Source organism: Salvelinus fontinalis, unplaced genomic scaffold (genome assembly GCF_029448725.1).
Source record: "Salvelinus fontinalis isolate EN_2023a unplaced genomic scaffold, ASM2944872v1 scaffold_0310, whole genome shotgun sequence".
In the NCBI taxonomy this organism is placed as follows: Eukaryota; Metazoa; Chordata; class Actinopteri; order Salmoniformes; family Salmonidae; genus Salvelinus; species Salvelinus fontinalis.
Window position 1 is genome coordinate 120,001 of NW_026600519.1, and position 27,500 is coordinate 147,500.

At 46.9% G+C, this 27,500-nt stretch overlaps 1 protein-coding gene across 3 annotated transcripts in view; it reads left to right on the forward strand.

Annotated features, from left to right (window-relative positions):
- LOC129845457 (E3 ubiquitin-protein ligase RNF216-like) overlaps positions 1 to 27,500 on the forward strand; it is a 107,907-nt gene that overhangs the window by 51,795 nt on the left and 28,612 nt on the right. For all 3 annotated transcript variants that reach the window (XM_055913397.1, XM_055913399.1, XM_055913398.1), the window contains exon 13: positions 7,892 to 7,970. In XM_055913397.1, the coding sequence (XP_055769372.1) occupies positions 7,892 to 7,970 (79 nt within the window). The remainder of the gene's footprint in view (positions 1 to 7,891; positions 7,971 to 27,500) is intronic.

The window sequence follows — 27,500 nt, forward strand, 5'->3', positions numbered from 1 at the left end:
TGATAGGACTTAAGGTCTGTTTTATACCTGGTCTATCGACATGTCTGTAGACTGGCTGTAACCGGTTGGTGACAGGACTTAAGGTCTGTTTTATACCTGGTCTATCGACATGTCTGTAGACTGGCTGTAACCGGTTGGTGATAGGACTTAAGGTCTGTTTTATACCTGGTCTATCAACATGTCTGTAGACTGGCTGTAACCGGTTGGTGATAGGACTTAAGGTCTGTTTTATACCTGGTCTATCGACATGTCTGTAGACTGGCTGTAACCGGTTGGTGATAGGACTTAAGGTCTGTTTTATACCTGGTCTATCAACATGTCTGTAGACTGGCTGTAACCGGTTGGTGATAGGACTTAAGGTCTGTTTTATACCTGGTCTATCGACATGTCTGTAGACTGGCTGTAACCGGTTGGTGTTAAGGTCTGTTTTATACCTGGTCTATAGACATGTCTGTAGACTGGCTGTAACCGGTTGGTGATAGGACTTAAGGCCTGTTTTATACCTGGTCTATAGACATGTCTGTAGACTGGCTGTAACCGGTTGGTGATAGGACTTATGGTCTGTTTTATACCTGGTCTATCGACATGTCTGTAGACTGGCTGTAACCGGTTGGTGATAGGACTTAAGGTCTGTTTTATACCTGGTCTATAGACATGTCTGTAGACTGGCTGTAACCGGTTGGTGACAGGACTTAAGGTCTGTTTTATACCTGGTCTATCGACATGTCTGTAGACTGGCTGTAACCGGTTGGTGATAGGACTTAAGGTCTGTTTTATACCTGGTCTATTGACATGTCTGTAGACTGGCTGTAACCGGTTGGTGATAGGACTTAAGGTCTGTTTTATACCTGGTCTATCGACATGTCTGTAGACTGGCTGTAACCGGTTGGTGATAGGACTTAAGGCCTGTTTTATACCTGGTCTATAGACATGTCTGTAGACTGGCTGTAACCGGTTGGTGATAGGACTTAAGGTCTGTTTTATACCTGGTCTATCGACATGTCTGTAGACTGGCTGTAACCGGTTGGTGACAGGACTTAAGGTCTGTTTTATACCTGGTCTATAGACATGTCTGTAGACTGGCTGTAACCGGTTGGTGACAGGACTTAAGGCCTGTTTTATACCTGGTCTATAGACATGTCTGTAGACTGGCTGTAACCGGTTGGTGATAGGACTTAAGGCCTGTTTTATACCTGGTCTATCGACATGTCTGTAGACTGGCTGTAACCGGTTGGTGATAGGACTTAAGGTCTGTTTTATACCTGGTCTATCGACATGTCTGTAGACTGGCTGTAACCGGTTGGTGATAGGACTTAAGGTCTGTTTTATACCTGGTCTATCGACATGTCTGTAGACTGGCTGTAACCGGTTGGTGTTAAGGTCTGTTTTATACCTGGTCTATCGACATGTCTGTAGACTGGCTGTAACCGGTTGGTGATAGGACTTAAGGTCTGTTTTATACCTGGTCTATCGACATGTCTGTAGACTGGCTGTAACCGGTTGGTGATAGGACTTAAGGTCTGTTTTATACCTGGTCTATCGACATGTCTGTAGACTGGCTGTAACCGGTTGGTGACAGGACTTAAGGCCTGTTTTATACCTGGTCTATCAACATGTCTGTAGACTGGCTGTAACCGGTTGGTGATAGGACTTAAGGTCTGTTTTATACCTGGTCTATCGACATGTCTGTAGACTGGCTGTAACCGGTTGGTGATAGGACTTAAGGTCTGTTTTATACCTGGTCTATCGACATGTCTGTAGACTGGCTGTAACCGGTTGGTGTTAAGGTCTGTTTTATACCTGGTCTATCGACATGTCTGTAGACTGGCTGTAACCGGTTGGTGATAGGACTTAAGGCCTGTTTTATACCTGGTCTATCGACATGTCTGTAGACTGGCTGTAACCGGTTGGTGATAGGACTTAAGGTCTGTTTTATACCTGGTCTATCGACATGTCTGTAGACTGGCTGTAACCGGTTGGTGATAGGACTTAAGGCCTGTTTTATACCTGGTCTATCGACATGTCTGTAGACTGGCTGTAACCGGTTGGTGATAGGACTTAAGGTCTGTTTTATACCTGGTCTACCGACATGTCTGTAGACTGGCTGTAACCGGTTGGTGATAGGACTTAAGGCCTGTTTTATACCTGGTCTATCGACATGTCTGTAGACTGGCTGTAACCGGTTGGTGATAGGACTTAAGGCCTGTTTTATACCTGGTCTATCGACATGTCTGTAGACTGGCTGTAACCGGTTGGTGTTAAGGTCTGTTTTATACCTGGTCTATCGACATGTCTGTAGACTGGCTGTAACCGGTTGGTGATAGGACTTAAGGTCTGTTTTATACCTGGTCTATCGACATGTCTGTAGACTGGCTGTAACCGGTTGGTGATAGGACTTAAGGTCTGTTTTATACCTGGTCTATCAACATGTCTGTAGACTGGCTGTAACCGGTTGGTGATAGGACTTAAGGCCTGTTTTATACCTGGTCTATGGACATGTCTGTAGACTGGCTGTAACCGGTTGGTGATAGGACTTAAGGTCTGTTTTATACCTGGTCTATCGACATGTCTGTAGACTGGCTGTAACCGGTTGGTGATAGGACTTAAGGTCTGTTTTATACCTGGTCTATGGACATGTCTGTAGACTGGCTGTAACCGGTTGGTGATAGGACTTAAGGTCTGTTTTATACCTGGTCTATAGACATGTCTGTAGACTGGCTGTAACCGGTTGGTGATAGGACTTAAGGCCTGTTTTATACCTGGTCTATAGACATGTCTGTAGACTGGCTGTAACCGGTTGGTGACAGGACTTAAGGCCTGTTTTATACCTGGTCTATAGACATGTCTGTAGACTGGCTGTAACCGGTTGGTGATAGGACTTAAGGCCTGTTTTATACCTGGTCTATCGACATGTCTGTAGACTGGCTGTAACCGGTTGGTGATAGGACTTAAGGTCTGTTTTATACCTGGTCTATCGACATGTCTGTAGACTGGCTGTAACCGGTTGGTGATAGGACTTAAGGTCTGTTTTATACCTGGTCTATCGACATGTCTGTAGACTGGCTGTAACCGGTTGGTGATAGGACTTAAGGCCTGTTTTATACCTGGTCTATCGACATGTCTGTAGACTGGCTGTAACCGGTTGGTGATAGGACTTAAGGTCTGTTTTATACCTGGTCTATCGACATGTCTGTAGACTGGCTGTAACCGGTTGGTGATAGGACTTAAGGTCTGTTTTATACCTGGTCTAATGACATGTCTGTAGACTGGCTGTAACCGGTTGGTGATAGGACTTAAGGTCTGTTTTATACCTGGTCTATAGACATGTCTGTAGACTGGCTGTAACCGGTTGGTGATAGGACTTAAGGTCTGTTTTATACCTGGTCTATGGACATGTCTGTAGACTGGCTGTAACCGGTTGGTGATAAGGACTGTTTTATACCTGGTCTATCGACATGTCTGTAGACTGGCTGTAACCGGTTGGTGATAGGACTTAAGGTCTGTTTTATACCTGGTCTATCGACATGTCTGTAGACTGGCTGTAACCGGTTGGTGATAGGACTTAAGGTCTGTTTTATACCTGGTCTATCGACATGTCTGTAGACTGGCTGTAACCGGTTGGTGATAGGACTTAAGGTCTGTTTTATACCTGGTCTATCGACATGTCTGTAGACTGGCTGTAACCGGTTGGTGATAGGACTTAAGGTCTGTTTTATACCTGGTCTATCGACATGTCTGTAGACTGGCTGTAACCGGTTGGTGATAGGACTTAAGGTCTGTTTTATACCTGGTCTATCGACATGTCTGTAGACTGGCTGTAACCGGTTGGTGATAGGACTTAAGGTCTGTTTTATACCTGGTCTATCGACATGTCTGTAGACTGGCTGTAACCGGTTGGTGACAGGACTTAAGGCCTGTTTTATACCTGGTCTATCGACATGTCTGTAGACTGGCTGTAACCGGTTGGTGATAGGACTTAAGGTCTGTTTTATACCTGGTCTATCGACATGTCTGTAGACTGGCTGTAACCGGTTGGTGATAGGACTTAAGGTCTGTTTTATACCTGGTCTATCGACATGTCTGTAGACTGGCTGTAACCGGTTGGTGTTAAGGTCTGTTTTATACCTGGTCTATCGACATGTCTGTAGACTGGCTGTAACCGGTTGGTGATAGGACTTAAGGCCTGTTTTATACCTGGTCTATCGACATGTCTGTAGACTGGCTGTAACCGGTTGGTGATAGGACTTAAGGCCTGTTTTATACCTGGTCTATCGACATGTCTGTAGACTGGCTGTAACCGGTTGGTGATAGGACTTAAGGTCTGTTTTATACCTGGTCTACCGACATGTCTGTAGACTGGCTGTAACCGGTTGGTGATAGGACTTAAGGCCTGTTTTATACCTGGTCTATCGACATGTCTGTAGACTGGCTGTAACCGGTTGGTGATAGGACTTAAGGCCTGTTTTATACCTGGTCTATCGACATGTCTGTAGACTGGCTGTAACCGGTTGGTGTTAAGGTCTGTTTTATACCTGGTCTATCGACATGTCTGTAGACTGGCTGTAACCGGTTGGTGATAGGACTTAAGGCCTGTTTTATACCTGGTCTATCGACATGTCTGTAGACTGGCTGTAACCGGTTGGTGTTAAGGTCTGTTTTATACCTGGTCTATCGACATGTCTGTAGACTGGCTGTAACCGGTTGGTGATAGGACTTAAGGTCTGTTTTATACCTGGTCTATCGACATGTCTGTAGACTGGCTGTAACCGGTTGGTGATAGGACTTACGGTCTGTTTTATACCTGGTCTATCGACATGTCTGTAGACTGGCTGTAACCGGTTGGTGATAGGACTTAAGGCCTGTTTTATACCTGGTCTATCGACATGTCTGTAGACTGGCTGTAACCGGTTGGTGATAGGACTTAAGGTCTGTTTTATACCTGGTCTAATGACATGTCTGTAGACTGGCTGTAACCGGTTGGTGATAGGACTTAAGGTCTGTTTTATACCTGGTCTATAGACATGTCTGTAGACTGGCTGTAACCGGTTGGTGATAGGACTTAAGGTCTGTTTTATACCTGGTCTATGGACATGTCTGTAGACTGGCTGTAACCGGTTGGTGATAAGGTCTGTTTTATACCTGGTCTATCGACATGTCTGTAGACTGGCTGTAACCGGTTGGTGATAGGACTTAAGGTCTGTTTTATACCTGGTCTATCGACATGTCTGTAGACTGGCTGTAACCGGTTGGTGATAGGACTTAAGGTCTGTTTTATACCTGGTCTATCGACATGTCTGTAGACTGGCTGTAACCGGTTCGTGATAGGACTTAGAGCCTGTTTATACCTGGTCTATCGACATGTCTGTAGACTGGCTGTAACCGGTTGGTGATAGGACTTATGGTCTGTTTTATACCTGGTCTATCGACATGTCTGTAGACTGGCTGTAACCGGTTGGTGACAGGACTTAAGGCCTGTTTTATACCTGGTCTATGGACATGTCTGTAGACTGGCTGTAACCGGTTGGTGACAGGACTTAAGGCCTGTTTTATACCTGGTCTATGGACATGTCTGTAGACTGGCTGTAACCGGTTGGTGACAGGACTTAAGGCCTGTTTGTACCTGGTCTATCGACATGTCTGTAGACTGGCTGTAACCGGTTGGTGTTAAGGCCTGTTTTATACCTGGTCTATCGACATGTCTGTAGACTGGCTGTAACCGGTTGGTGTTAAGGCCTGTTTTATACCTGGTCTATCGACATGTCTGTAGACTGGCTGTAACCGGTTGGTGTTAAGGCCTGTTTTATACCTGGTCTATCGACATGTCTGTAGACTGGCTGTAACCGGTTGGTGTTAAGGCCTGTTTTATACCTGGTCTATCGACATGTCTGTAGACTGGCTGTAACCGGTTGGTGATAGGACTTAAGGTCTGTTTTATACCTGGTCTATCGACATGTCTGTAGACTGGCTGTAACCGGTTGGTGATAGGACTTAAGGCCTGTTTTATACCTGGTCTATCGACATGTCTGTAGACTGGCTGTAACCGGTTGGTGATAGGACTTAAGGTCTGTTCTATACCTGGTCTATCGACATGTCTGTAGACTGGCTGTAACCGGTTGGTGATAGGACTTAAGGTCTGTTTTATACCTGGTCTATCGACATGTCTGTAGACTGGCTGTAACCGGTTGGTGACAGGACTTAAGGTCTGTTTTATACCTGGTCTATCGACATGTCTGTAGACTGGCTGTAACCGGTTGGTGATAGGACTTAAGGTCTGTTCTATATCTGGTCTATCAACATGTCTGTAGACTGGCTGTAACCGGTTGGTGATAGGACTTAAGGTCTGTTTTATACCTGGTCTATCAACATGTCTGTAGACTGGCTGTAACCGGTTGGTGATAGGACTTAAGGTCTGTTCTATATCTGGTCTATCAACATGTCTGTAGACTGGCTGTAACCGGTTGGTGATAGGACTTAAGGTCTGTTTTATACCTGGTCTATCGACATGTCTGTAGACTGGCTGTAACCGGTTGGTGATAGGACTTAAGGTCTGTTTTATACCTGGTCTATCGACATGTCTGTAGACTGGCTGTAACCGGTTGGTGATAGGACTTAAGGTCTGTTTTATACCTGGTCTATAGACATGTCTGTAGACTGGCTGTAACCGGTTGGTGATAGGACTTAAGGTCTGTTTTATACCTGGTCTATCGACATGTCTGTAGACTGGCTGTAACCGGTTGGTGATAGGACTTAAGGTCTGTTTTATACCTGGTCTATCAACATGTCTGTAGACTGGCTGTAACCGGTTGGTGATAGGACTTAAGGTCTGTTTTATACCTGGTCTATCGACATGTCTGTAGACTGGCTGTAACCGGTTGGTGTTAAGGTCTGTTTTATACCTGGTCTATAGACATGTCTGTAGACTGGCTGTAACCGGTTGGTGATAGGACTTAAGGTCTGTTTTATACCTGGTCTATCGACATGTCTGTAGACTGGCTGTAACCGGTTGGTGTTAAGGTCTGTTTTATACCTGGTCTATCGACATGTCTGTAGACTGGCTGTAACCGGTTGGTGATAGGACTTAAGGTCTGTTTTATACCTGGTCTATCGACATGTCTGTAGACTGGCTGTAACCGGTTGGTGATAGGACTTAAGGTCTGTTTTATACCTGGTCTATCGACATGTCTGTAGACTGGCTGTAACCGGTTGGTGATAGGACTTAGAGCCTGTTTATACCTGGTCTAATGACATGTCTGTCGACAATTAGAATGTGTCGCTGCTCAAAATGACATTTTAATTTATACTCCGATGGAATGTCCGTAACTGCTACTTGTCAGTTTCCTTTTGCTCACACAGACACAAAAAGAAAAATTTAAGTCTCTTGCGACTGTCGCGTCTTCCTTTGTTACGGTTACCGGACTGCTGCCACAGCGACCGCGTCCAAATCTTCCCGTGAGAAAACACGATACAATTCTCTGGTTTTTGAATGACCTGCTTTTTATTTAGTCACTCTGTGGCAGTCCGATATTTTCTGTAAGCTCGCCCGTTACCTTGTAAATAATGACGATGTACCAAGATGGCCACCATTCATTCCAAAATTAGACTGGTTTGGATTTATCCCTTACCAAGATGGCCACCATTCATTCCAAATTTAGACTGGTTTGGATTTCTCCCTGACCAAGATGGACGCCATTCATTCCAAAATTAGACTGGTTTGGATTTCTCCCTGACCAAGATGGCCGCCATTTTTCCCCTCCATTCTGGAACTTTGAAGGTTTATGACCTCTAGTCATTTTAATAGGATCTCTGTTGATATTCCTCCCTGCTGTCTTGTCTGTCTGTGTGTGTTCCAGAAATGGTTTCTAGAATGTTCTGACCTGTCTTTTGTCTCCAGTTGTCCGTCCTGTAACTTCCCAGCGTTGTTGGATAAAGGCGTATCTCTGTTCAGCTGTCCCAACCCTCGCTGTCGGAAGGTGAGTTGACACACGTGTAGGATTACTTATCCCTTAGTTGAGGTATAAATCACGTGAGATGGAAACAAATTGGCCACGTTAACTACCGCCCTCCACATCATTCACTAAACCCTAAAGCTCAACTACATCTCGGGAATTAATTCATGTGGAAATTGAGTCGACTAAACTGCTTGGAGTTACCCTGGATTGTAAACTGTCATGGTCAAAACATATTGATACAACAGTAGCTAAGATGGGGGAGAAGTCTGTCCATAATAAAGCGATGCTCTACCTTCTTAACAACACTATCAACAAGGCAGGTCCTACAGGCCCTAGTTTCTACCTTCTTAACAACACTATCAACAAGGCAGGTCCTACAGGCCCTAGTTTCTACCTTCTTAACAACACTATCAACAAGGCAGGTCCTACAGGCCCTAGTTTCTACCTTCTTAACAACACTATCAACAAGGCAGGTCCTACAGGCCCTAGTTTCTACCTTCTTAACAACACTATCAACAAGGCAGGTCCTACAGGCCCTAGTTTCTACCTTCTTAACAATACTATCAACAAGGCAGGTCCTACAGGCCCTAGTTTCTACCTTCTTAACAACACTATCAACAAGGCAGGTCCTACAGGCCCTAGTTTCTACCTTCTTAACAGCACTATCAACAAGGCAGGTCCTACAGGCCCTAGTTTCTACCTTCTTGACAACACTATCAACAAGGCAGGTCCTACAGGCCCTAGTTTCTACCTTCTTGACAACACTATCAACAAGGCAGGTCCTACAGGCCCTAGTTTCTACCTTCTTAACAATACTATCAACAAGGCAGGTCCTACAGGCCCTAGTTTCTACCTTCTTAACAACACTATCAACAAGGCAGGTCCTACAGGCCCTAGTTTTGTTGTACCTGGACTTTTGTCCAGTCGTGTGGTCAGGTGCCACAGAGAGGGACCTCGTTACAATAAAAATTGTGTCGGAACAGGGCAGCACGTCTGGCCCTTAACGTTAATGACATGCATGTCAATCTCTCATGGCTCAGAGTGGAGGTTCACAACAGACTATGGGAGGTGCACAGTACTACATAGAGCCATGACTACATGGAACTCTATTCCACAGTACTACATAGAGCCATGACTACATGGAACTCTATTCCACAGTACTACATAGAGCCATGACTACATGGAACTCTATTCCACAGTACTACATAGAGCCATGACTACATGGAACTCTATTCCACAGTACTACATAGAGCCATGACTACATGGAACTCTATTCCACAGTACTACATAGAGCCATGACTACATGGAACTCTATTCCACAGTACTACATAGAGCCATGACTACATGGAACTCTATTCCACAGTACTACATAGAGCCATGACTACATGGAACTCTATTCCACAGTACTACATAGAGCCATGACTACATGGAACTCTATTCCACAGTACTACATAGAGCCACGACTACATGGAACTCTATTCCACAGTACTACATAGAGCCACGACTACATGGAACTCTATTCCACAGTACTACACAGAGCCACGACTACATGGAACTCTATTCCACAGTACTACACAGAGCCACGACTACATGGAACTCTATTCCACAGTACTACACAGAGCCACGACTACATGGAACTCTATTCCACAGTACTACATAGAGCCACGACTACATGGAACTCTATTCCACAGTACTACATAGAGCCATGACTACATGGAACTCTATTCCACAGTACTACATAGAGCCATGACTACATGGAACTCTATTCCACAGTACTACATAGAGCCATGACTACATGGAACTCTATTCCACAGTACTACATAGAGCCATGACTACATGGAACTCTATTCCACAGTACTACATAGAGCCATGACTACATGGAACTCTATTCCACAGTACTACATAGAGCCATGACTACATGGAACTCTATTCCACAGTACTACATAGAGCCATGACTACATGGAACTCTATTCCACAGTACTACATAGAGCCATGACTACATGGAACTCTATTCCACAGTACTACATAGAGCCATGACTACATGGAACTCTATTCCACAGTACTACATAGAGCCATGACTACATGGAACTCTATTCCACAGTACTACATAGAGCCATGACTACATGGAACTCTATTCCACAGTACTACATAGAGCCATGACTACATGGAACTCTATTCCACAGTACTACATAGAGCCATGACTACATGGAACTCTATTCCACAGTACTACATAGAGCCATGACTACATGGAACTCTATTCCACAGTACTACATAGAGCCATGACTACATGGAACTCTATTCCACAGTACTACATAGAGCCATGACTACATGGAACTCTATTCCACAGTACTACATAGAGCCATGACTACATGGAACTCTATTCCACAGTACTACATAGAGCCATGACTACATGGAACTCTATTCCACAGTACTACATAGAGCCATGACTACATGGAACTCTATTCCACAGTACTACATAGAGCCATGACTACATGGAACTCTATTCCACAGTACTACATAGAGCCATGACTACATGGAACTCTATTCCACAGTACTACATAGAGCCATGACTACATGGAACTCTATTCCACAGTACTACATAGAGCCATGACAACATGGAACTCTATTCCACAGTACTACATAGAGCCATGACTACATGGAACTCTATTCCACAGTACTACATAGAGCCATGACTACATGGAACTCTATTCCACAGTACTACATAGAGCCATGACAACATGGAACTCTATTCCACAGTACTACATAGAGCCATGACTACATGGAACTCTATTCCACAGTACTACATAGAGCCATGACTACATGGAACTCTATTCCACAGTACTACATAGAGCCATGACTACATGGAACTCTATTCCACAGTACTACATAGAGCCATGACTACATGGAACTCTATTCCACAGTACTACATAGAGCCATGACTACATGGAACTCTATTCCACATCAGGTAACTGATGCAGCGGTAGAATCAGATTTAAATAACAGGATAAAAATACACCTTATGGGACAGCGGGGACTGTGAAGCAACACACACACAATAACATACACACTACTATACAGACACGTACACATGGATTTTGTACTGTAGATATGTGGTAGTAGAGTAGTGGCCTGAGGAAACACACTTAATATGTTGTGAAAAGTGATGTGATGATCATTTTGCCAGACCCCAGGAGGAGTAGCTGCTGCCTTGGCAACAGGAACTAATGGGGATCCATAATAAACCCCAGGAGGAGTAGCTGCTGCCTTGGCAGGAACTAATGGGGATCCGTAATAAACCCCAGGAGGAGTAGCTGCTGCCTTGGCAACAGGAACTAATGGGGATCCATAATAAACCCCAGGAAGAGTAGCTGCTGCCTTGGCAGGAACTAATGGGGATCCATAATAAACCCCAGGAAGAGTAGCTGCTGCCTTGACAGGAACTAATGGGGATCCGTAATAAACCCCAGGAGGAGTAGCTGCTGCCTTGGCAACAGGAACTAATGGGGATCCATAATAAACCCCAGGAGGAGTAGCTGCTGCCTTGGCAACAGGAACTAATGGGGATCCATAATAAACCCCAGGAGGAGTAGCTGCTGCCTTGGCAGGAACTAATGGGGATCCGTAATAAACCCCAGGAGGAGTAGCTGCTGCCTTGGCAACAGGAACTAATGGGGATCCATAATAAACCCCAGGAAGAGTAGCTGCTGCCTTGGCAGGAACTAATGGGGATCCATAATAAACCCCAGGAAGAGTAGCTGCTGCCTTGGCAGGAACTAATGGGGATCCGTAATAAACCCCAGGAGGAGTAGCTGCTGCCTTGGCAACAGGAACTAATGGGGATCCATAATAAACCCCAGGAAGAGTAGCTGCTGCCTTGGCAGGAACTAATGGGGATCCGTAATAAACCCCAGGAAGAGTAGCTGCTGCCTTGGCAACAGGAACTAATGGGGATCCATAATAAACCCCAGGGAGAGTAGCTGCTGCCTTGGCAACAGGAACTAATGGGGATCCATAATAAACCCCAGGAAGAGTAGCTGCTGCCTTGGCAGGAACTAATGGGGATCCGTAATAAACCCCAGGAAGAGTAGCTGCTGCCTTGGCAACAGGAACTAATGGGGATCCATAATAAACCCCAGGGAGAGTAGCTGCTGCCTTGGCAACAGGAACTAATGGGGATCCATAATAAACCCCAGGAAGAGTAGCTGCTGCCTTGGCAGGAACTAATGGGGATCCGTAATAAACCCCAGGAAGAGTAGCTGCTGCCTTGGCAGGAACTAATGGGGATCCGTAATAAACCCCAGGAAGAATAGCTGCTGCCTTGGCAGGAACTAATGGGGATCCATAATAAACCCCAGGAAGAGTAGCTGCTGCCTTGGCAGGAACTAATGGGGATCCATAATAAACCCCAGGAAGAGTAGCTGCTGCCTTGGCAACAGGAACTAAAGGGGATCCATACTAAACCCCAGGGAGAGTAGCTGCTGCCTTGGCAGGAACTAATGGGGATCCATAATAAACCCCAGGAAGAGTAGCTGCTGCCTTGGCAACAGGAACTAATGGGGATCCATAATAAACCCCAGGGAGAGTAGCTGCTGCCTTGGCAGGAACTAATGGGGATCCATAATAAACCCCAGGGAGAGTAGCTGCTGCCTTGGCAGGAACTAATGGGGATCCATAATAAACCCCAGGAAGAGTAGCTGCTGCTTTGGCAACAGGAACTAATGGGGATCCATAATAAACCCCAGGGAGAGTAGCTGCTGCCTTGGCAACAGGAACTAATGGGGATCCATAATAAACCCCAGGAAGAGTAGCTGCTGCCTTGGCAACAGGAACTAATGGGGATCCATAATAAACCCCAGGAAGAGTAGCTGCTGCCTTGGCAACAGGAACTAATGGGGATCCATAATAAACCCCAGGAAGAGTAGCTGCTGCCTTGGCAACAGGAACTAATGGGGATCCATAATAAACCCCAGGAAGAGTAGCTGCTGCCTTGGCAGGAACTAATGGGGATCCATAATAAACCCCAGGAAGAGTAGCTGCTGCCTTGACAGGAACTAATGGGGATCCATAATAAACCCCAGGAAGAGTAGCTGCTGCCTTGGCAGGAACTAATGGGGATCCATAATAAACCCCAGGAAGAGTAGCTGCTGCGTTGTCAGGAACTAATGGGGATCCATAATAAACCCCAGGAAGAGTAGCTGCTGCCTTGGCAGGAACTAATGGGGATCCATAATAAACCCCAGGAAGAGTAGCTGCTGCGTTGACAGGAACTAATGGGGATCCATAATAAACCCCAGGAAGAGTAGCTGCTGCCTTGGCAGGAACTAATGGGGATCCATAATAAACCCCAGGAAGAGTAGCTGCTGCCTTGGCAGGAACTAATGGGGATCCATAATAAACCCCAGGAAGAGTAGCTGCTGCCTTGGCAGGAACTAATGGGGATCCATAATAAACCCCAGGAAGAGTAGCTGCTGCCTTGGCAGGAACTAATGGGGATCCATAATAAACCCCAGGAAGAGTAGCTGCTGCCTTGGCAGGAACTAATGGGGATCCATAATAAACCCCAGGAAGAGTAGCTGCTGCCTTGGCAGGAACTAATGGGGATCCATAATAAACCCCAGGAAGAGTAGCTGCTGCCTTGGCAGGAACTAATGGGGATCCATAATAAACCCCAGGAAGAGTAGCTGCTGCCTTGGCAGGAACTAATGGGGATCCATAATAAACCCCAGGAAGAGTAGCTGCTGCCTTGGCAGGAACTAATGGAGATCCATAATAAACCCCAGGAAGAGTAGCTGCTGCCTTGGCAGGAACTAATGGGGATCCGTAATAAACCCCAGGAAGAGTAGCTGCTGCCTTGGCAGGAACTAATGGGGATCCATAATAAGCCCCAGGAAGAGTAGCTGCTGCCTTGACAGGAACTAATGGTGATCCATAATAAACCCCAGGAAGAGTAGCTGCTGCCTTGGCAGGAACTAATGGGGATCCATAATAAACCCCAGGAAGAGTAGCTGCTGCCTTGACAGGAACTAATGGGGATCTATAGTAAATACATTGACAGGACCTAATGGGGATCTATATTAAATACATTGACTGGACCTAATGGGGATCTATAGTAAATACATTGACAGGAACTAATGGGGATCTGTAGTAAATACATTGACAGGAACTAATGGGGATCTGTAGTAAATACATTGACTGGACCTAATGGGGATCTATAGTAAATACATTGACAGGACCTAATGGGGATCTATAGTAAATACATTGACAGGACCTAATGGGGATCTATAGTAAATACATTGACAGGACCTAATGGGGATCTATAGTAAATACATTGACAGGAACTAATGGGGATCTGTAGTAAATACATTGACAGGAACTAATGGGGATCTGTAGTAAATACATTGACAGGAACTAATGGGGATCTATAGTAAATACATTGACTGGAACTAATGGGGATCTATAGTAAATACATTGACTGGACCTAATGGGGATCTATAGTAAATACATTGACAGGAACTAATGGGGATCTATAGTAAATACATTGACTGGACCTAATGGGGATCTATAGTAAATACATTGACAGGAACTAATGGGGATCTATAGTAAATACATTGACAGGACCTAATGGGGATCTATAGTAAATACATTGACAGGAACTAATGGGGATCTATAGTAAATACATTGACAGGAACTAATGGGGATCTATAGTAAATACAGTGACAGGAACTAATGGGGATCTGTAGTAAATACATTGACTGGAACTAATGGGGATCTATAGTAAATACATTGACAGGACCTAATGGGGATCTATAGTAAATACATTGACAGGACCTAATGGGGATCTATAGTAAATACATTGACAGGACCTAATGGGGATCTATAGTAAATACATTGACAGGACCTAATGGGGATCTATAGTAAATACATTGACTGGAACTAATGGGGATCTGTAGTAAATACATTGACAGGACCTAATGGGGATCTATAGTAAATACATTGACAGGAACTAATGGGGATCTATAGTAAATACATTGACAGGACCTAATGGGGATCTATAGTAAATACATTGACAGGAACTAATGGGGATCTATAGTAAATACATTGACAGGAACTAATGGGGATCTATAGTAAATACATTGACAGGACCTAATGGGGATCTATAGTAAATACATTGACAGGAACTAATGGGGATCTGTAGTAAATACATTGACAGGACTGTAGTGGAGCAGGTTGAGAGATTCAAGTTCCTCGGTGTCCACATCACTTATTATTTATTTATTTATTTTTTAACAGGGAAAAGCCCATTGAGACCCAGAGTCTCTTTTTCAAGGGCGACCTGGCCAAGATGGCAGCATCAATCAATACATTACAGAATTAAAACATACAACATTACAATACAACAACATGATCCAAACAAATTCAAAGCATTTTACACTCCTCCGTAACAGTTTCCCATCAATATAGGATAGGGAGTCCACTAGGGGTTCATAGACTTTGGCAAGGATAGGGAGCTCACTAGGGGTTCATAGACTTTGTCCAGGATAGAGAGTCCACTAGGGGTTCATAGACTTTGACCAGGATAGATAGTCCACTAGGGGTTCATAGACTTTGTCCAGGATAGGGAGTCCACTAGGGGTTCATAGACTTTGACCAGGATAGATAGTTCACTAGGGGTTCATAGACTTTGACCAGGATAGGGAGTCCACTAGGGGTTCATAGACTTTGGGCCAGGATAGAGAGTTCACTAGGGGTTCATAGACTTTGACCAGGATAGAGAGTTCACTAGGGGTTCATAGACTTTGTCCAGGATAGAGAGTTCACTAGGGGTTCATAGACTTTGGCCAGGATAGAGAGTTCACTAGGGGTTCATAGACTTTGTCCAGGATAGAGAGTTCACTAGGGGTTCATAGACTTTGGGCCAGGATAGAGAGTCCACTAGGGGTTCATAGACTTTGACCAGGATAGAGAGTTCACTAGGGGTTCATAGACTTTGACCAGGATAGAGAGTTCACTAGGGGTTCATAGACTTTGTCCAGGATAGAGAGTTCACTAGGGGTTCATAGACTTTGGGCCAGGATAGAGAGTCCACTAGGGGTTCATAGACTTTGGCCAGGATAGGGAGTTCACTAGGGGTTCATAGACTTTGGGCCAGGATAGAGAGTTCACTAGGGGTTCATAGACTTTGTCCAGGATAGAGAGTTCACTAGGGGTTCATAGACTTTGTCCAGGATAGAGAGTTCACTAGGGGTTCATAGACTTTGGGCCAGGATAGATAGTTCACTAGGGGTTCATAGACTTTGACCAGGATAGAGAGTTCACTAGGGGTTCATAGACTTTGGGCCAGGATAGGGAGTTCACTAGGGGTTCATAGACTTTGGCCAGGATAGGGAGTCCACTAGGGGTTCATAGACTTTGGCCAGGATAGAGAGTTCACTAGGGGTTCATAGACTTTGGGCCAGGATAGGGAGTCCACTAGGGGTTCATAGACTTTGGCCAGGATAGGGAGTCCACTAGGGGTTCATAGACTTTGGCCAGGATAGAGAGTTCACTAGGGGTTTATAGACTTTGTCCAGGATAGAGAGTTCACTAGGGGTTCATAGACTTTGGGCCAGGATAGGGAGTTCACTAGGGGTTCATAGACTTTGGCCAGGATAGGGAGTTCACTAGGGGTTCATAGACTTTGGCCAGGATAGGGAGTTCACTAGGGGTTCATAGACTTTGGGCCAGGATAGGGAGCTCACTAGGGGTTTATAGACTTTGTCCAGGATAGAGAGTTCACTAGGGGTTCATAGACTTTGGGCCAGGATAGAGAGTTCACTAGGGGTTCATAGACTTTGGGCCAGGATAGAGAGTTCACTAGGGGTTCATAGACTTTGGGCCAGGATAGGGAGTTTAGAGATAGGACGATAGTTATTACCACCTGAGGGATCTCCACCCTTTAGTAGTGGGAGGACATCAGCTGAATTTCAAATGCTGGGTGTGGAATTGGTCAAGAGACTCAAATGTGAGCCACAGGTTCAGTAGTAATACCAGCTGCTGTCTTTAAGAGGGAGGGGGGTCCAGGTTGTCTGGACCTGCAGCCTTTATAGTGTCTATGCTTTTGACTGGGTGCTGTCTTTAAGAGGGAGGGGATCTGGACCAGCAGCCTTGTAGAGTGTCTATAGCCTTTTGACTGGGTGCTGTCTTTAAGCGGGAGGGGGTCCAGGTTGTCTGGACCTGCAGCCTTTATAGTGTCTATGCTTTTGACTGGGTGCTGTCTTTAAGAGGGAGGGGGTCCAGGTTGTCTGGACCAGCAGCCTTGTAGAGTGTCTATGCTTTTGACTGGGTGCTGTCTTTAAGAGGGAGGGGGTCCAGGTTGTCTGGACCTGCAGCCTTGTAGAGTGTCTATAGCCTTTTGACTGGGTGCTGTCTTTAAGAGGGAGGGGGTCCAGGTTGTCTGGACCAGCAGCCTTTATAGTGTCTATGCTTTTGACTGGGTGCTGTCTTTAACAGGGAGGGGGTCCAGGTTGTCTGGACCTGCAGCCTTGTAGAGTGTCTATGCTTTTGACTGGGTGCTGTCTTTAAGAGGGAGGGGGTCCAGGTTGTCTGGACCAGCAGCCTTGTAGAGTGTCTATAGCCTTTTGACTGGGTGCTGTCTTTAAGAGGGAGGGGGTCCAGGTTGTCTGGACCTGCAGCCTTGTAGAGTGTCTATAGCCTTTTGACTGGGTGCTGTCTTTAACAGGGAGGGGGTCCAGGTTGTCTGGACCAGCAGCCTTGTAGAGTGTCTATAGCCTTTTGACTGGGTGCTGTCTTTAAGAGGGAGGGGGTCTGGACCTGCAGCCTTGTAGAGTGTCTATAGCCTTTTGACTGGGTGCTGTCTTTAACAGGGAGGGGGTCCAGGTTGTCTGGACCTGCAGCCTTGTAGAGTGTCTATAGCCTTTTGACTGGGTGCTGTCTTTAAGAGGGAGGGGGTCTGGACCTGCAGCCTTGTAGAGTGTCTATAGCCTTTTGACTGGGTGCTGTCTTTAAGAGGGAGGGGTCCAGGTTGTCTGGACCTGCAGCCTTGTAGAGTGTCTATAGCCTTTTGACTGGGTGCTGTCTTTAAGAGGGAGGGGGTCCAGGTTGTCTGGACCTGCAGCCTTGTAGAGTGTCTATAGCCTTTTGACTGGGTGCTGTCTTTAAGAGGGAGGGGATCCAGGTTGTCTGGACCAGCAGCCTTTATAGTGTCTATAGCCTTTTGACTGGGTGCTGTCTTTAAGAGGGAGGGGATCCAGGTTGTCTGGACCAGCAGCCTTGTAGAGTGTCTATAGCCTTTTGACTGGGTGCTGTCTTTAAGAGGGAGGGGGTCCAGGTTGTCTGGACCTGCAGCCTTGTAGAGTGTCTATGCTTTTGACTGGGTGCTGTCTTTAAGAGGGAGGGGGTCCAGGTTGTCTGGACCTGCAGCCTTGTAGAGTGTCTATAGCCTTTTGACTGGGTGCTGTCTTTAACAGGGAGGGGGTCCAGGTTGTCTGGACCTGCAGCCTTGTAGAGTGTCTATGGCCTTTTGACTGGGTGCTGTCTTTAAGAAGGAGGGGATCTGGACTTGCAGCCTTGTAGAGTGTCTATAGCCTTTTGACTGGGTGCTGTCTTTAAGAGGGAGGGGGGTCCAGGTTGTCTGGACCTATAGCCTTTTGACTGGGTGCTGTCTTTAACAGGGAGGGGGTCCAGGTTGTCTGGACCTGCAGCCTTGTAGAGTGTCTATAGCCTTTTGACTGGGTGCTGTCTTTAAGAGGGAGGGGGTCCAGGTTGTCTGGACCAGCAGCCTTGTAGAGTGTCTATAGCCTTTTGACTGGGTGCTGTCTTTAACAGGGAGGGGGTCCAGGTTGTCTGGACCAGCAGCCTTGTAGAGTGTCTATAGCCTTTTGACTGGGTGCTGTCTTTAACAGGGAGGGGGTCCAGGTTGTCTGGACCAGCAGCCTTGTAGAGTGTCTATGCTTTTGACTGGGTGCTGTCTTTAAGAGGGAGGGGGTCCAGGTTGTCTGGACCAGCAGCCTTGTAGAGTGTCTATAGCCTTTTGACAGAGTGCTGTCTTTAAGAGGGAGGGGGTCCAGGTTGTCTGGACCTGCAGCCTTGTAGAGTGTCTATAGCCTTTTGACTGGGTGCTGTCTTTAACAGGGAGGGGGTCCAGGTTGTCTGGACCTGCAGCCTTGTAGAGTGTCTATAGCCTTTTGACTGGGTGCTGTCTTTAAGAGGGAGGGGGTCTGGACCTGCAGCCTTGTAGAGTGTCTATAGCCTTTTGACTGGGTGCTGTCTTTAAGAGGGAGGGGTCCAGGTTGTCTGGACCTGCAGCCTTGTAGAGTGTCTATAGCCTTTTGACTGGGTGCTGTCTTTAAGAGGGAGGGGGTCCAGGTTGTCTGGACCTGCAGCCTTGTAGAGTGTCTATAGCCTTTTGACTGGGTGCTGTCTTTAAGAGGGAGGGGGTCCAGGTTGTCTGGACCAGCAGCCTTGTAGAGTGTCTATGCTTTTGACTGGGTGCTGTCTTTAACAGGGAGGGGGTCCAGGTTGTCTGGACCTGCAGCCTTGTAGAGTGTCTATAGCCTTTTGACTGGGTGCTGTCTTTAACAGGGAGGGGGTCCAGGTTGTCTGGACCAGCAGCCTTGTAGAGTGTCTATAGCCTTTTGACTGGGTGCTGTCTTTAACAGGGAGGGGGTCCAGGTTGTCTGGACCAGCAGCCTTGTAGAGTGTCTATGCTTTTGACTGGGTGCTGTCTTTAAGAGGGAGGGGGTCTGGACCTGCAGCCTTGTAGAGTGTCTATAGCCTTTTGACTGGGTGCTGTCTTTAAGAGGGAGGGGGTCCAGGTTGTCTGGACCTGCAGCCTTGTAGAGTGTCTATAGCCTTTTGACTGGGTGCTGTCTTTAAGAGGGAGGGGGTCCAGGTTGTCTGGACCAGCAGCCTTGTAGAGTGTCTATAGCCTTTTGACAGAGTGCTGTCTTTAAGAGGGAGGGGGTCCAGGTTTTCTGGACCAGCAGCCTTTATAGTGTCTATGCTTTTGACTGGGTGCTGTCTTTAAGAGGGAGGGGGTCCAGGTTTTCTGGACCAGCAGCCTTTATAGTGTCTATGCTTTTGACTGGGTGCTGTCTTTAAGAGGGAGGGGGTCCAGGTTTTCTGGACCAGCAGCCTTTATAGTGTCTATGCTTTTGACTGGGTGCTGTCTTTAAGAGGGAGGGGGTCCAGGTTGTCTGGACTTGCAGCCTTGTAGAGTGTCTATAGCCTTTTGACTGGGTGCTGTCTTTAAGAGGGAGGGGGTCCAGGTTGTCTGGACCTGTAGCCTTGTAGAGTGTCTATGCTTTTGACTGGGTGCTGTCTTTAAGAGGGAGGGGGTCTGGACCAGCAGCCTTGTAGAGTGTCTATAGCCTTTTGACTGGGTGCTGTCTTTAAGAGGGTGGGGGTCCAGGTTGTCTGGACTTGCAGCCTTGTAGAGTGTCTATAGCCTTTTGACTGGGTGCTGTCTTTAAGAGGGAGGGGGTCCAGGTTGTCTGGACCTGCAGCCTTGTAGAGTGTCTATAGCCTTTTGACTGGGTGCTGTCTTTAAGAGGGAGGGGATCCAGGTTGTCTGGACCTGCAGCCTTGTAGAGTGTCTATAGCCTTTTGACTGGGTGCTGTCTTTAAGAGGGAGGGGGTCTGGACCTGCAGCCTTGTAGAGTGTCTATAGCCTTTTGACTGGGTGCTGTCTTTAACAGGGAGGGGGTCCAGGTTGTCTGGACCTGCAGCCTTGTAGAGTGTCTATAGCCTTTTGACTGGGTGTTGTCTTTAAGAGGGAGGGGGTCTGGACCTGCAGCCTTGTAGAGTGTCTATAGCCTTTTGACTGGGTGCTGTCTTTAAGAGGGAGGGGGTCTGGACCTGCAGCCTTGTAGAGTGTCTATAGCCTTTTGACTGGGTGCTGTCTTTAAGAGGGAGGGGGTCTGGACCTGCAGCCTTGTAGAGTGTCTATGGCCTTTTGACTGGGTGCTGTCTTTAACAGGGAGGTTGTCTGGACCTGCAGCCTTGTAGAGTGTCTATGCTTTTGACTGGGTGCTGTCTTTAAGAGGGAGGGGTCCAGGTTGTCTGGACCTATAGCCTTTTGACTGGGTGCTGTCTTTAAGAGGGAGGGGTCCAGGTTGTCTGGACCTGCAGCCTTGTAGAGTGTCTATAGCCTTTTGACTGGGTGTTGTCTTTAAGAGGGAGGGGGTCTGGACCTGCAGCCTTGTAGAGTGTCTATGGCCTTTTGACTGGGTGCTGTCTTTAAGAGGGAGGGGGTCCAGGTTGTCTGGACCTGCAGCCTTGTAGAGTGTCTATAGCCTTTTGACTGGGTGCTGTCTTTAAGAGGGAGGGGGGTCCAGGTTGTCTGGACCTATAGCCTTTTGACTGGGTGCTGTCTTTAAGAGGGAGGGGGTCTGGACCTGCAGCCTTGTAGAGTGTCTATAGCCTTTTGACTGGGTGCTGTCTTTAAGAGGGAGGGGATCTGGACCTGCAGCCTTGTAGAGTGTCTATGGCCTTTTGACTGGGTGCTGTCTTTAAGAGGGAGGGGGTCCAGGTTGTCTGGACCTGCAGCCTTGTAGAGTGTCTATAGCCTTTTGACTGGGTGCTGTCTTTAAGAGGGAGGGGGTCCAGGTTGTCTGGACCTGCAGCCTTGTAGAGTGTCTATAGCCTTTTGACTGGGTGCTGTCTTTAACAGGGAGGGGGTCCAGGTTGTCTGGACCTGCAGCCTTGTAGAGTGTCTATAGCCTTTTGACTGGGTGTTGTCTTTAAGAGGGAGGGGGTCTGGACCTGCAGCCTTGTAGAGTGTCTATGGCCTTTTGACTGGGTGCTGTCTTTAACAGGGAGGGGGTCCAGGTTGTCTGGACCTGCAGCCTTGTAGAGTGTCTATAGCCTTTTGACTGGGTGCTGTCTTTAACAGGGAGGGGGTCCAGGTTGTCTGGACCTGCAGCCTTGTAGAGTGTCTATAGCCTTTTGACTGGGTGTTGTCTTTAAGAGGGAGGGGATCTGGACTTGCAGCCTTGTAGAGTGTCTATAGCCTTTTGACTGGGTGCTGTCTTTAACAGGGAGGGGGGTCCAGGTTGTCTGGACCTATAGCCTTTTGACTGGGTGCTGTCTTTAAGAGGGAGGGGGTCCAGGTTGTCTGGACCTGCAGCCTTGTAGAGTGTATATAGCCTTTTGACTGGGTGCTGTCTTTAAGAGGGAGGGGGTCCAGGTTGTCTGGACCTGCAGCCTTGTAGAGTGTCTATGCTTTTGACTGGGTGCTGTCTTTAACAGGGAGGGGGTCCAGGTTGTCTGGACCAGCAGCCTTGTAGAGTGTCTATAGCCTTTTAGTGCTTTATAGACCTCAGCATAAGAAACAGCCTCAAAGTTAAAATGGTTGACATATATCATAGTTGACTGTAACAGAGTTTACATTAGAGGCCTGGGTTCCCACCATTATCAACATTAGAGGCCTGGGTTCCCACCATTATCAACATTAGAGGCCTGGGTTCCCACCATTATCAACATTAGAGGCCTGGGTTCCCACCATTATCAACATTAGAGGCCTGGGTTCCCACCATTATCAACATTAGAGGCCTGGGTTCCCACCATTATCAACATTAGAGGCCTGGGTTCCTACCATTATCAACATTAGAGGCCTGGGTTCCCACCATTATCAACATTAGAGGCCTGTGTTCCCACCATTATCAACATTAGAGGCCTGGGTTCCCACCATTATCAACATTAGAGGCCTGGGTTCCCACCATTATCAACATTAGAGGCCTGGGTTCCCACCATTATCAACATTAGAGGCCTGGGTTCCCACCATTATCAACATTAGAGGCCTGGGTTCCCACCATTATCAACATTAGAGGCCTGGGTTCCCACCATTATCAACATTAGAGAACCTGGGTTCCCACCATTATCAACATTAGAGGCCTGGGTTCCCACCATTATCAACATTAGAGGCCTGGGTTCCCACCATTATCAACATTAGAGGCCTGGGTTCCCACCATTATCAACATTATAGGCCTGGGTTCCCACCATTATCAACATTAGAGGCCTGGGTTCCCACCATTATCAACATTAGAGGCCTGGGTTCCCACCATTATCAACATTAGAGGCCTGGGTTCCCACCATTATCAACATTAGAGGCCTGGGTTCCCACCATTATCAACATTAGAGGCCTGGGTTCCCACCATTATCAACATTAGAGGCCTGGGTTCCTACCATTATCAACATTAGAGGCCTGGGTTCCCACCATTATCAACATTAGAGGCCTGGGTTCCCACCATTATCAACATTAGAGGCCTGGGTTCCCACCATTATCAACAAACTGAAGCAGCAGATATGAAGTTTTTGTTTTAAACCCCCCCCTACAGTATCGGCTTCATCCTTCACTTCATTAGAAGCCATCATTAAACGGTCTGGAAGGCCACATTAAAACCTGACACTGATTTGATTAGCTTCCTGAACTTGGTAGGGATGTTTTAGGTTCTCTGTGGACTGCATTTAAAGAGTCTTCTGATTAGCTTCCTGATCTTGGTAGGGATGTTTTAGGTTCTCTGTGGACTGCATTTAAAGAGTCTTCTGATTAGCTTCCTGATCTTGGTAGGGATGTTTTAGGTTCTCTGTGGACTGCATTTAAAGAGTCTTCTGATTAGCTTCCTGATCTTGGTAGGGATGTTTTAGGTTCTCTGTGGACTGCATTTAAAGAGTCTTCTGATTAGCTTCCTGATCTTGGTAGGGATGTTTTAGGTTCTCTGTGGACTGCATTTAAAGAGTCTTCTGATTAGCTTCCTGATCTTGGTAGGGATGTTATAGGTTCTCTGTGGACTGCATTTAAAGAGTCCTCTGATTTGGACTTCCTGATCAGTCCTGTACATGTATTTCTTAGGGCTCTAAAGGAGGCCCAGTCAACAGGAGCATTTGTACGTCTTGAGCCACAAGAGATGTTTCTCTCTTTCTAGTTAATTCTGCTATCTGAAAACCAGGGATTGTCCCTTCCACTTTGATTCTACATTTCATCACAGAGGCGTTCTTATCACAAATCGACACAAAGTTAAATAGCGAGATCATGTTTGACCCAGATGAACCAGACTTGTGGAAGTCTACAAATTTGTTTTCTGAGGGTCTTGGCTGATTTCTTTTGATTTTCCCATCATGTCAAGCAAAGAGGCACTGAGTTTGACGGTAGGCCTTGAAATAGATCCACAGGTACACTTTCAAATGATGTCAATTAGCCTATCGGAAGCTTCTAAAGCCGTGACATCATTTTCTGTAATTTTCCGAAGCTGTTTAAAGGCACACTCAACTTAGTGTATGTAAACTTCTGACCCACTGGAATTGTGATACAGTGAATTATAAGTGAAATAATCTGTAAACAATTGTTGGAAAGATTACCTGTGTCATGCACAAAGTAGATGTCCTAACCGACTTGCCAAAACTATAGTTTGTTAACAAGAAATGTGTGGAGTGGTTGAAAAACGAGTTTTTTAATGACTCCAACCGGAGTGTATGTAAAACTTCTGACTTCAACTGTAGTTGATCTGTCCTGTAGTTCTGTCCTCTGTCCTGTAGATGGAGACAAAGCTCCATGACTGATCTAAGTCTTCCTCCCTCCCTCCATCTCTCTCTCCCTCCTCCTCCTCCTCCTCAGTGTGTCACACTGCATTCCTGGGGCTAAATACACACACACACACACACACACACACACACCATGTCTGAATACCCGTATTTGTGCTCTAAATAGCAGGTAATTTGGTAACGTGAAAATATTACACTTTATTGTATGTGGAATATAAATAGTGGAGTGCTTTTAAATGCCAGGATGTAGATAGTGGAGTGCTTTTAAATGCCAGGATGTAATACTCATTTAGAGGGTTTTTTATCTAGTAGAAATCACTGCATCACTAATTAGGAAGAGAATCGTCTTTTTGAGATGTGTTTGACAACAGATGATAATCAGGGAAGGTGACGAGCTGTTCCCAAATGAACCAATGGGGAGGGGGGTCCCTGACTCAATACTACTCTCATGCCCCGCCCTTCTAATCCTGCCCTCCCATTGGCTGAAAACCAATTTTCCCTCCATGTCAAATGTGTTTCAGATCATGTTTGACCCAGATTCTCTTCCCTTGTTTCTGTCTGACCCACACACACACACACACACACACACACACACACACACACATTGTTTTCCACATGTGGTTATGAGATTTGTAGGGCAGCAGTTAGCCTCGTGGTTAGAGCGTTGGACTAGTAACCGAAACGTTGCAAGATTGAATCCCAGAGCTGACAAGGTATAAATCTGTCGTTCTGCCCCTGAACAAGGCAGTTAACCCACTGTTCCCCGGTAGGCCGTCATTGTAAGTAAGAATTTGTTCTTAACTGACTTGCCAAGTTAAATAAAGATTAACAAATCGTACCTCTTTCCCCAGACCATGTGCTCTGACAGTACCTCTTTCCCCCAGACCATGTGCTCTGACAGTACCTCTTTCCCCCAGACCATGTGCTCTGACAGTACCTCTTTCCCCAGACAGTACCTCTTTCCCCAGACCATGTGCTCTGACGTACCTCTTTCCCCAGACAGTACCTCTTTCCCCCAGACCATGTGCTCTGACAGTACCTCTTTCCCCAGACCATGTGCTCTGACAGTACCTCTTTCCCCCAGACCATGTGCTCTGACAGTACCTCTTTCCCCCAGACCATGTGCTCTGACAGTACCTCTTTCCCCAGACCATGTGCTCTGACAGTACCTCGTTTCCCAGACAGTACCTCTTTCCCCCAGACCATGTGCTCTGACAGTACCTCTTTCCCCAGACCATGTGCTCTGACATACCTCTTTCCCCAGACCATGTGCTCTGACGGTACCTCTTCCCCCAGACCATGTGCTCTGACAGTACCTCTTTCCCCCAGACCATGTGCTCTGACAGTACCTCTTTCCCCAGACCATGTGCTCTGACAGTACCTCTTTCACCAGACCATGTGCTCTGACAGTACCTCTTTCCCCAGACCATGTGCTCTGACAGTACCTCTTTCCCCCAGACCATGTGCTCTGACAGTACCTCTTTCACCAGACCATGTGCTCTGACAGTACCTCTTTCCCCCAGACCATGTGCTCTGACAGTACCTCTTTCCCCAGACCATGTGCTCTGACAGTACCTCGTTTCCCAGACAGTACCTCTTTCCCCCAGACCATGTGCTCTGACAGTACCTCTTTCCCCAGACCATGTGCTCTGACAGTACCTCTTTCCCCAGACCATGTGCTCTGACAGTACCTCTTTCCCCAGACCATGTGCTCTGACAGTACCTCTTTCCCCAGACCATGTGCTCTGACAGTACCTCTTTCCCCAGACCATGTGCTCTGACAGTACCTCTTTCCCCAGACCATGTGCTCTGACAGTACCTCTTTCCCCAGACCATGTGCTCTGACGGTACCTCTTCCCCCAGACCATGTGCTCTGACATACCTCTTTCCCCAGACAGTACCTCTTTCCCCAGACCATGTGCTCTGACATACCTCTTTCCCCAGACCATGTGCTCTGACGGTACCTCTTCCCCCAGACCATGTGCTCTGACATACCTCTTTCCCCAGACAGTACCTCTTTCCCCCAGACCATGTGCTCTGACAGTACCTCTTTCACCAGACCATGTGCTCTGACAGTACCTCTTTCCCCAGACCATGTGCTCTGACAGTACCTCTTTCCCCAGACCATGTGCTCTGACAGTACCTCTTTCACCAGACCATGTGCTCTGACAGTACCTCTTTCCCCAGACCATGTGCTCTGACAGTACCTCTTTCCCCAGACCATGTGCTCTGACAGTACCTCTTTCCCCAGACCATGTGCTCTGACAGTACCTCTTTCCCCCAGACCATGTGCTCTGACAGTACCTCTTTCCCCAGACCATGTGCTCTGACAGTACATTTAATTCCAGAGAGCCAACTCCCCTCTCTCCCTCCTCCCAACTCCCCTCTCTCCCTCCTCCCCTCTTCCACAGCAGCTCCCCCAATCAGATTTTGTGTAAAAGTCATCTATTTCCTTATAAGGGCTGTTGCAGCCTGCAGAGAGGAAGGGAAGGGAGTGGAAATCTGAATCAGAGGAAAGGATGAGAGACGGAATGAATGAAAAATACTGGGAAAGAATGCAGGGATACAGAGTCTGACACACTGAATATACACACTCTCTCTCATACACACACCACTCCTCCTGCTCAGTCACAACCTAGTCCTCTCTGTCTGTCACACACACACACTCTCTCACACACACACACACACTCATGCCCATCCTCTAGCGGTTGCCACACGGGTGTGATATTTCACTGTCTTTATTCATCCGCTCCTTCTCTCTCCTCTCTCCCTCCCTTTTGTCTGTCTTAGCTAATGCTAACCCACTGCTCTGCTATCATGGAGACAGGCTCTATAGCTAACTGGCTAATGCTAACCCACTGCTCTGCTATCGTGGAGACGGGCTCTATAGCTAACTGGCTAATGCTAACCCACTGCTCTGCTATCATGGAGACAGGCACTATAGCTAACTGGCTAATGCTAACTCACTGCTCTACTAAGGCTATCGTGGAGACAGGCTCTATAGCTAACTGG